The 11,119-nt window shown below is 41.5% G+C and overlaps 1 protein-coding gene and 1 pseudogene across 7 annotated transcripts in view; one reads left to right on the top strand and one right to left on the bottom strand.

The window, feature by feature from the left end:
• Positions 1–11,119, bottom strand: part of OSBPL10 (oxysterol binding protein like 10) — a 377,433-nt gene that overhangs the window by 65,386 nt on the left and 300,928 nt on the right. For all 7 annotated transcript variants that reach the window (XM_049715907.1, XM_049715906.1, XM_049715903.1 and 4 more), the window contains one exon: positions 517–671. In XM_049715907.1, coding sequence (XP_049571864.1) covers positions 517–671 — 155 coding nt within the window. The remainder of the gene's footprint in view (positions 1–516; positions 672–11,119) is intronic.
• On the top strand, positions 1,056–9,612 carry LOC105748503 (60S ribosomal protein L23a-like; annotated as a pseudogene).

Genomic DNA, 11,119 nt, shown 5'->3' with positions numbered 1-11,119 from the left:
GCCCCGAAGGTCTGCAGGGCTACTTCTCCCTGGACCTGGGCTAGTGCAACACCTAGAAGAGTCCCAGCCACTGCCCCTGGGCTGGCCCGGTTGTGTAGCATGCGGGGATCAAGCATAGGAGGAAGGAGCTCATGTTATTAGCACAACCACACGAAGAAGCCAATATTGAGGGGAGCGACATAATATATTGTAACCACTCCCATCATGTCAACAGGCATCACGTTAGTGGGTGTGTTAGAGTTTCTCCCACATGACGTGAAAACGACTCCCATTTCAATGAAAATGGGAGATTCCGCATCAGTTGGATCACAGGTCGCCCACGGCAGCTGCCAGGCACAAGAGCAGGAGCGCCAGGCGTGCACGGAGCTGATTTTGTCTCCCTGGGCGATGCTTCCATTTTATAATTTGTCTCCTCTTAAAACCCAGCGGTGAGCAAGTTACAAATATAATTACTCTACTTCTGAACAAGCGCTAACACAAGCCATGAAAGGTGCGAAGAGAGGCTGGCGAGCTTACCTCTGGCTCTGGCGGGCAGGTTTGTTCATCCTCCACGGAGTTGGGTAAAATGGCCCAGGTTATGCTGGCGCTGGCCGATGGCAAAGAGCCAAGTGTCCCATTTTTCAGCTGCTCTGTGGAGTGTGACTTAGGCCCGTGCCATCCCAGGATGCTTTCTGAAATAAAGACCTAGAATGATGCCAAGTATTTTCCAAATCCAACATTTAGAGCTCAAGAAATAGCCATACCATGCTGTTGAAGAAACCCGACTTGAAGTGGGTCCAATTTTAAGTGGACCATAGAGGATTTAAGCTGATTCAGTGGATTTAAGTGTAGATTCAGGTCACCTATTTATAAACGAGTTTCTGCGTAATGACCACAGGCTGTGTCTCTCCCTGTCCCTGGACAAAAACAATTCGCATGTGCCGTACTTCCTTGAGGGTGTTTTTATTTTTTTTTAACTTTTCAAAAATACTTATAAATATTTACAATAAAAAACAAAAGTCAAATTGTATCGGGTATGGGCTGCTCGAAATGCAGTCTGAATGCCCATTGACATGATGACCACAGCTGAGAAAAGACGCCTGCGGTGTGATCACGTCACGTGTGATCAGCCATTAGATGTGGCCGAAGTCCATTCGGGTGGCAGAAGTCAGGAAGCCACATCATGGACAGACATGGGTATGGAGGATGGATGCGGTCATGCCATTCTAGCTACCATATTGCTGTTAATAAAGCTTCTTTTTTTTTTTTATTTGGCCACGCCACATGGCTTTTGGGATCTGTTTCCCAACCAGGGATCAAACCCGGGCCCTTAGCAGTGAACATGCAGAGTCCTAATCACTGGACCACCAGGGATTCCTTATAAAGCATTTTAAAATTTTTCCCTCAACCCTTGGAAACAGCAAAAAAAACTTTCTAATACTGATCTTTCCAAGAGTAATGGGTTATTACAGAATAGTTGTATATATGCTTGCTAAGGGGGACAGGAATGATCAGAGGTAGATTTCTTTACCCTGTAGCAATTCTGCCATCAGAAAAAAAATAGGCTTCAAACTCAGCTGAATCTGGAGCTTCTGTTCTCAGCCTGAGCACAGGAGTGAGTGATGAAGGAAAGGTGGGCTCAAGTGCAGACAACCTCACGTGAACTAGAACTCAGCCGCCCTTCAGCACCTCAGATGCTGCCTGGCATCTCCTCATTCTCTCCCACTGCTCACAACGCTCAAGTGAGGCTGTTTTTTTTTTTCTTCCCATTCTTCAAAGGGCCGAGAGCCTTTGTGTGTGCTGTTTCCCTGCTCTGACTGCCAGCCTCTAGCTCCTCTACCTGGGGGAGGAGATCTCCTGAGTAAATCCAGGGGTCTGCTCAACGATCACGCACTCAGAAAGGCCCCGGGGGACTTCGCTGGCCAAAGCAGCACCCCAGAGGCACCCCCTGTCCCAGCTGTCGGTTTACTGTCTTACAGCTCTTAGCACTCTCTGAACTCACCCTGTTCATTCGTTTATTGTCTGCCTTCCTCTTCTCCCTAGAACATTAGCTCCTTAAAAACAGGGACAATACTGCCCTTGCTCACTGCTGTATCCCCAGAACCTAGAACAGGGTCTGGCAAGGAGTGTGAGCTCCTTAAATCTGTGCTGAACGAATGGATGACCATTAAGACTTTCAGAGATGTTCAATTTCAAGAAGAGTGTATGTTTCAAAAAGCCTGTATGTCCATGGTGGAGAAGGGCAGGGGACAAAGTGGGGAAAAGGGGGTGGGGGAAGAGTTATTTACTGGGTATAGAGGTTCAGTTTTGCAAGATGAAAAGGGTTCTGGAGATTGTACAATAATATGAATGTATTTAACACTACTGAGTTGTATACTTAAAAATGGTTAGGACCCCCAATTTTTTTTTGAATTTTGTTTTTTTATACGGCAGGTTCTTACTAATCATCCATTTTATACACATCAGTGTATACATGTCAATCCCAATCTCCCAGTTCATCACACCACCACCTCCACGCCCCACTGCTTTCCCCCATTGGTGTCCATACGTTTGTTTTCTACATCTGTGTCTCAATTTCTGCCCTGCAAACTGATTCATCTGTACAATTTTTCTAGGTTACACATACATGCGTTAATATACGATATTTGTTTTTCTCCTTCTGACTTACTTCACTCTGTATGACAGTCTCTAGATCCATCCACGTCTCTACAAATGACCCAATTTCATTCCTTTTTATGGCTGAGTAACATTTCATTGTATATGTGTACCACATCTTCTTTATCCATTTGTCTGTTGATGGGCATTTAGGCTGCTTCCATGCCCTGGCTACTGTAAATAGTGCTGCTATGAACATTGGGGTGCATGTATCCTTCTGATTTATGGTTTTCTCTGGGTATATGCCCAGTAGTGGGATTGCTGGGTCATATGGTAAATCTATTTTTAGTTTCCTAAGGAACCTCCATACTGTTCTCCATAGTGGCTGTATCAATTTACATTCCCACCAACAGGGCAAGAGGGTTCCCTTTTCTCCACAACCTCTCCAGCATTTGTTGTTTATAGATTTTCTGATGATGCCCATTCTAACTGGAGTGAGGTGATACCTCATTGTAGTTTTGATTTGCATTTCTCTAATAATTAGTGATGCTGAGCACCTTTTCATGTGCTTCTTGGCCATCTGTATATCTTCTTTGGAGAAATGTCTATTTAGGTCTTCTGCCCATTTTTGGATTGGGTTGTTTGTATTTTTAATATTGAGCTGCATGAGCTGTTTATATATTTTGGAGATTAATCCTTTGTCTGTTGATTCGTTTGCAAATATTTTCTCCCATTTTGAGGGCTGTCTTTTCGTCCTGTTTATGGTTTCCTTTGCTGTGCAAAAGCTTTGAAGTTTCATTAGGTCCCATTTGTTTATTTTTGTTTTTATTTCCATTACTCTAGGAGGTGGATCAAAAAAGATCTTGCTGTGATTTATGTCAAAGAGTGTTCTGCCTATGTTTTCCTCTAAGAGTTTTATAGTGTCCGGTCTTACATGTAGGTCTCGAATCCATTTTGCGTTCATTTTTGTGTATGGTGTTAGGGAGTGTTCTAATTTCATTCTTTTACATGTAGCTGTCCAGTTTTCCCAACACCACTTATTGAAGAGACTGTCTTTTCTCCATTATATACCCTTGCCTCCTTTGTCATAGATTAGTTGACCATAGGTGTGTGGGTTTATCTCTGGGCTTTCTACCTTGTTCCACCAATCTATGTTTCTGTTTTTGTGCCAGTACCATATGGTCTTGATTACTGTAGTATAGTCTGAAGTCAGGGAGTCTGATTCCTCCAGCTCCGTTTCTTTCCCTCAAGACTGCTTTGGCTATTCGGGGTGTTTTGTGTCTCCATACAAATTTTAAGATTTTTTATTCTAGTTCTGTAAAAAAGGCCAATGGTAATTTGATAGGGATTGCATTGAATCTCTAGATCGCTTTGTGTAGTATAGTCATTTTCACAATATTGATTCTTCTAATCCAAGAACATGGTATATCTCTCCATCTATTGGTATCATCTTTAATTTCTTTCATCAGTGTCTTATAGTTTTCTGCATACAGGTCTTTTGTCTCCCTAGGTAGGTTTATTCCTAGGTATTTTATTCTTTTTGTTGTAGTGGTAAATGGGAGTGTTTCCTTAATTTCTCTTTCAGATTTTTCATCACTAGTGTATAGGAATGCAAGAGATTTCTGTGCATTTATTTTGTATCCTGTAACTTTACCAAATTCATTGATTAGCTCTAGTAGTTTTCTGGTGGCATCTTTAGGATTCTCTATGTCATCTGCCTATCAGATGTCACCTGTATCAATGTCATCTGCAAACAGTGACAGTTTTACTTCTTCTTTTCCAGTTTGTATTCCTTTTATTTCTTTTTCTTCTCTGATTGCCGTGGCTGGGACTTCCAAAACTATGTTGAATAACAGTAGTGAGAGTGGACATCCTTGACTTGTTCCTGATCTTAGAGGAAATGCTTTCAGTTTTTCACCATTGAGAATGATGTTTGCTGTGGGTTTGTCGTATAAGGCCTTTATTATGTTGAGGTAGGTTCCCTCTATGCCCACATTCTGGAGAGTCTTTATCATAAATGGGTGTTGAATTTTGTCAAAAGCTTTTTCTGCATCTATTGAGATGATCATATGGTTTTTCTTCTTCAAGTTGTTAATATGGTGTATCACATTGATTTATTTGCATATATTGAAGAATCCTTGCATCCCTGGGATAAATCCCACTTGATCATGGTGTATGATCCTTTTAATGTGTTGTTCAATTCTGTTTGCTAGTATTTTGTTGAGGATTTCTGCATCTATATTCATGAGTGATATTGGTCTGTAATATTCTTTTTTTGTAGTATCTTTGTCTGGTTTTGGTATCAGAGTGATGGTGGCCTCACAGAATGAGTTTGGGAGTGTTCCTTTCTCTGCAACTTTTTGGAAGAGTTTGAGAAGGATGGGTGTTAGCTCTTCTCTAAATGTTTGATAGAATTCGCCTGTGAAGTCATCTGGTCCTGGACTTTTGTTTGTTGGAAGATGTTTAATCACAGTTTCAATTTCATTACTTGTGACTGGTCTGTTCGTTTTTTCTATTTCTTCCTGGTTCAGTCTTGGAAAGTTACACCTTTCTAAGAATTTGTCCATTTCTTCCAGGTTGTCCATTTTATTGGCATATAGTTGCTTGTAGTAGTCCCTTATGATGCTTTGTATTTCTGAGGTGTCCACTGTAACTTCTCCTTTTTCATTTCTAATTTTATTGATTTGAGTCCTCTCCCTCTTTTTCTTGATGAGTCTGGCTAATGAGTTATCAATTTTGTTTACCTCCTCAAAGGACCAGCTTTGTTTACCTCCTCAAAGAACCAGCTTTATTGATCATTGCTATTGTTGTATTGTTTCTATTTCATTTATTTCTGCTCTGATATTCCTGATTTCTTTCCTTCTGCTAACTTTGGGTTTTGTTTGTTCTTCTTTCTCTAGCTCCTTTAGGTGTAAGATTAGATTGTTTATGTGAGATTTTTCTTGTTTTTGAGGTAGGCTTTTATAGCTATAAACTTCCCTCTTAGAAATGCTTTTGCTGCATCCCATAGGTTTTGGATCATCGTGTTTTCATTGTCATTTGTCTCTAGGTATTTTCTGATTTCCTCTTTGATTTCCTCAGTGATCTCTTGGTTATTTAATAACGTATTGTTTAGCCTCCACGTGTTTGTGTTTTTTACATTTTTTTCCTTGTAATTGATTTCTAATCTCATAGCACTGTTGTCAGAAAAGATGCTTGATATGATTTCAATTTTCTTAAATTTACTGAGGCTTGATTTGTGACCCAAGATATGAGCTATCCTGGAGAATGTTCTGTGCGCACTTAAGAAGAAAGTGTAATCTGCTGTTTTTGGATGGAATGTCCTATAAATATCAATTAAATCTATCTGGTCTATTGTGTCATTTAAAGCTTCTGTTTCCTTATTAATTTTCTGTTTGGATGATCTGTCCATTGGTGTAAATGAGGTGTTAAAGTCCCCCACTATGATTGTGTTACTGTCGATTTCCTCTTTTACAGCTGTTAGCAGTTGCCTTATGTATTGAAGTGCTCCTATGTTGGGTGCATATATATTTATAATTGTTATATTTTCTTCTTGGATTGATCCCTTGATCATCATGTAGTGTCCTTCCTTGTCTCTTGTAACATTCTTTATTTTAAAGTCTATTTTATCTGATATGAGTATTGCTACTCCAGCTTTCTTTTGATTTCTATTTGCAAGGAATATCTTTTTCCATCCCCTCACTTTCAGTCTGCACGTGTCCCTAGGTCTGAAGTGGGTCTCTTGTAGATGGCACATATATGGGTCTTGTTTTTGTATCCACTCAGCAAGCCTGTGTCTTTTGGTTGGAGCATTTAATCCAGTCACATTTAAGGTAATTATCAATATGTGTGTTCCTATTACCATTTTCTTAATTGTTTTGGGTTTGTTTTCATAGGGCCTTTTCTTCCCTTGTGTTTCCCACTTAGAGAAGTTCCTTTAGCATTTGTTGTAGAGCTGGTTTGGTGGTGCTGAATTCTCTTAGCTTTCGCTTGTCTGTAAAACTTCTGATTTCTCCATCGAATCTGAATGAGATCCTTGCTGGGTAGAGTAATCTTGGTTGTAGCTTCTTCCCTTTCAGCACTTTAAGTATTTTCTCTTGCTGCTTTCAATAATTTTTCTTTGTCTTTAATTTTTGCCAATTTGATTACTATGTGTCTCGGTGTGTTTCTCCTTGGGTTTATCCTGTATGGGACTCTCTGCACTTCCTGTACTTTGGTGGCTATTTCCTTTCCCATGTTAGAGAAGTTTTTGACTATAATCTCTTCAAATATTTTCTCGGGTCCTTTCTCTCTCTCTTCTCCTTCGGGGACCCCTATAATGCGAATGTTATTGTGTTTAATGTTGTCGCAGATGTCTCTTAGGCTGTCTTCATTTCTTTTCATTCTTTTTTCCTTATTCTGTTCCGTGGCAGTGAATTCCACCATTCTGTCTTCCAGGTCACTTATCCGTTCTTCCGCCTCAGTTATTCTGCTATTGATTCCTTCTAGTGTAGTTTTCATTTCAGTTATTGTATTGTTCATCTCTGTTTGTTTGTTCTTTAATTCTTCTAGATCTTTGTGAAACATTTCTTGCATCTTCTCGATCTTTGCCTCCATTCTTTTTCCAAGGTCCTGGATCATCTTCACTATCATTATTCTGAATTCTTTTTCTGGAAGGTTGCCTATCTCCACTTCATTTAGTTATTTTTCTGGGGTTTTATCTTGTTGCTTCATCTGGTACGTAGCCCTCTGCCTTTTCATCTTGTCTATCTTTCTGTGAATGTGGTTTTTGTATCACAGGCTACAGGATTGTAGTTCTTCTTGCTTCTGCTGTCTGCCCTCTGGTGGATGAGGCTATCTAAGAGGCTTGTGCCAGTTTCCTGATGGGAGGGACTGGTGGTGGGTAGAGTTGGCTGTTGCTCTGCTGGGCAGAGCTCAGTAAAACTTTAATCCTCTTGTCTGCTGATAGGTGGGGTGGGTCCCCTCCCTGTTGGTTGTTTGGCCTGAGGTGACCCAACACTGGAGCCTACCTGGGCTCTTTGGTGGGGCTAATGGTGGACTCTGGGAGGGCTCTCGCCAAGGAGTACTTCCCAGAACTTCTGCTGCCAGTGTCCTTGTCTTCATGGTGAGACAGAGCCACCCCCCCGCCTCTGCAGGAGACCCTCCAACACTAACAGGTAGGCCTGGTTCAACCTCTATGGGGTTACTGCTCCTTCCCCTGGGTCCCGATACATACACTACTTTGTGTGTGCCCTCCAAGAGTGGAGTCTCTGTTTCCTCAAGTCCTGTCGAAGTTCTGCAATCAAATCCTGCTAGCCTTCAAAGTCTGATTCTCTGGGAATTCCTCTTCCCATTGCCAGACCCCCTGGTTCAGAAGCCTGACATGGGGCTCAGAACCTTCTATCCAGTGGGTGGACTTCTGTGGTATAAGTGTTCTCCAGTTTGTGAGTCACCCACCCAGCAGTTATGGGACTTGATTTTATTGTGATTGCGCCCCTCCTACCATCCATTTTGTCTTCTCCTTTGTCTTTGGATGTGGGGTATCTTTTTTAGTGAGTTCCAGTGTCTTCCTGTCGATGATTGTTCAGCAGTTAGTTGTGATTCCAGTGTTCTCGCAAGAGGGAGTGAGAGCACATCCTTCTACTCTACCATCTTGAACCAATCCAAATTTTTTTAATTTGTATTTTTACCACAATTTTTTTATTTAATGGCAAAAAGGCATCCATATATCAGTCCTTGATGTCATTTTTAAAAAGTTAGAAACTCACAACACTAAAATCAAAGGCTGAAGGATGAGCTAAGGACAGGCTTATGAAGAATCCCCATAAATAATAAGGTGGATGGGGTTGGACTAAGAAAACCAACCCAGGGTTCCAAGACCCAGAATCTTCCCTAAGAAAGGTGGAAAGATACTTCTTACCTGTCCTGTTGACCGACTCCTCCTCAGAGACCTGAAGTTGGATTCATATCTTAAATACTGGGCAGCTGTCTCATAAATACAGGGGTACTACTTTCTCTTCATTTTATTTTATTATGCAAGTAGTAAATGTCCTCTAGAATAATTAGGAAAACTTAAAAAAGCACTAAGGGAAAAAATGAAATCTGCTCTCCTAGGCAATCAGGACAATGTTCCGTCCATTACTCCCATACCTTAACTCTGTCCCTCCCTCCCCTCCACACCACCATCATTCAAAGATGATAACCAGGAGACAGACAACAGGGCAGGAAGTAGAGTCTGGCCTGCTTGTGATACACAGCATCCTGGGACAAAGACCAGGACAGGAAGGGTGGGGGTAGCAATGCATGCTGGTTAATGCAGTTTTCTGTACATTCTGTGGAGTCAGAGCATCAAAGAACCAGTGAGGGAGGACAGGAGAGAAGACCGCCTCAGACCAGTCTAGCTGCTATAATTACCAGCCACTGGTTTGGGAGTCTGGATAGAGCTGCCTCATGTGAGGATAAAGGAGGAAAATTCTAATATAGAGTGAATGAAAACGAGTGTATAAATCAATCACTTCCAGCCTCAAGACCAGTAGTGAGCACCCCCACACCCTCATTTTCTTTCCTTCTCTCAGCCCCTACCCCTCTCAAAGCCGAAGCCAAAGCAAAGGCTTTGAAGGCCAAGAAAGCAGTGCTGAAAGGCGTCCACGGCCACAAAAAAAAAGAAGATCCGGATGTCACCCACCTTCCAACGGCCCAAAACACTACAGCTCAGAAGGCAGCCCAAATGTCCCAGGAAGGGCACCCCTAGGAGACGCAAGCTTGACCACTATGCCATCATCAAGTTCCCCCTCACCACCAAGTCAGCCATGAAGAAAACAGAAGACAGCAACACACGGGTGTTCACTGTGGATGCCAAGGCTAACAAGCGCCAGATTAAATAGGCTGTGAAGAAGCTCTATGACACTGACGTGGCTAAGGTGAACACCCTCATCAGGCCTGATGGAGAGAAGAAGGCATATGTTCGACTGGCTCCTGACTATGATGCTTTGGATGTTGCCAACAAAACTGGGATCATCTAAACTGAGTCCAGCTGGCTAATTTTAAATTTAAAAGTTTTCACTAGTTAAAAAAAAAAAAAAAAAAGGACCATATAGTGCTTGGGAAAAGAAACAGTATCCTCAGAAGGATACTCAGAAGGCTTATAGGAACAATGTATCTTTGAAATTCCTAACATAAGGTGTCAGAGAAAACATCAGGAGAGGTGTATCCTTGCAACAATACAAAATAAAGTAGCCACTATGAAACAAGAACAGAGAGCCAGAAAAAGAAAACAGACTGAGGTGAAGAAGGAGATAGAGGCAGAAAGGAATTATTATAAGGAAACAAAGTCAACATTAGCAGAATTAAGGTTAATACCGAAACGAGGAAAAAGTAGAATCTACCATGTAGAAAGTCGAGTAAGTAGTGTGTCAAGAAGATGAAGTTCTACCAGTGAGCAGCTGCAAAGGGCACAAGACCAGCAATGAGACAGAACATAAGACAGAAGATACACAACAGAGACCCTAAAGTAAAGAGATCAGATCAGTGGGACAGAAACAATAAACAGTGACAGAAGTAAAGAAACACAGCCCGAGCGGAAGAGAGGGCTTTGGGTTCTGCTGAGAACAGCCCACCTCAGTCCAGCAAAACCAATGGGAAAAGACTCACATCTAGACACAGCTTGGCGATATTTTCTTAGGCTTTTTCTCACTGAAACTTCAAACACATACAAAACTAGAGTAGTATAATGACTGCCTGGCTCATGAAGTTTGGCAACATTTTTTAATTAAAAAAAAATCATGAGAAAAAATTTTCCAAGCATTTAGGCAGAAAAGTTAGACCTGCCCTAAAGGAAAAAAGAAATCAAGCTAGTCTTGGGTTTTGCTGCAACACTAAACACCAGAAGGTGAGTAGATGAAGAGAATAATGCAAATAAAAGTCTACAGATTTGAAGGTGGGTGCGCGCTGGGGGGATGATGCTTATCTTCAGACAAATTATCTTTCCTCTGCCAAAAAGAGTCAGCATTTATTGAGCTCTTGCTAGGTGCCAAGGACTACCACATAAAATTTACATGCGTGAACTCATCTAATCCTAATGACGACCCATGGGTAGGTCCTATTGTTATGTCCACTTGACAAGTAAAGAAACAAAAAGGCACAAGAGCTGGTAAGTGTCAGGGTACAAGGGAGATGAAAACCCAGGCCACCTGGCTCCAGAGCCCAGACTCTTAAACTCTGCACTGTATGCCTTCTGAGCAGCGCTGCAGAGACTCAGAAAATATTCTACCTTCTGGGAGAAAAAAACGACTTGAGGACATATCCCAATACATGAAGAAAAGAAGCAGAATTAAGAACTCAAGACTGGAGAAGCTGTATAAAAGGACTGGCAGTGAGCAATGAACCCAGTTGAACATAGAGCTGAGCAAGGCTGGGACTCAGGGGAAGTAAAAAGACACTTGCCCAGGGGTAAGATTTAAAGAGGCGCCAAAACACTCAGTAGTCAAGATAAATGACATGTTCACGCAATATTTTTTAAATCAAAATTAATGCCAAAACAAAAATTGTCTTAAAGGACTCAGTCTCA

The sequence above is a fragment of the Orcinus orca genome, chromosome 10 (assembly GCF_937001465.1).
Source record: "Orcinus orca chromosome 10, mOrcOrc1.1, whole genome shotgun sequence".
Classification (NCBI taxonomy): Eukaryota; Metazoa; Chordata; class Mammalia; order Artiodactyla; family Delphinidae; genus Orcinus; species Orcinus orca.
This window is presented reverse-complemented; position numbering and strand designations above follow the sequence as displayed.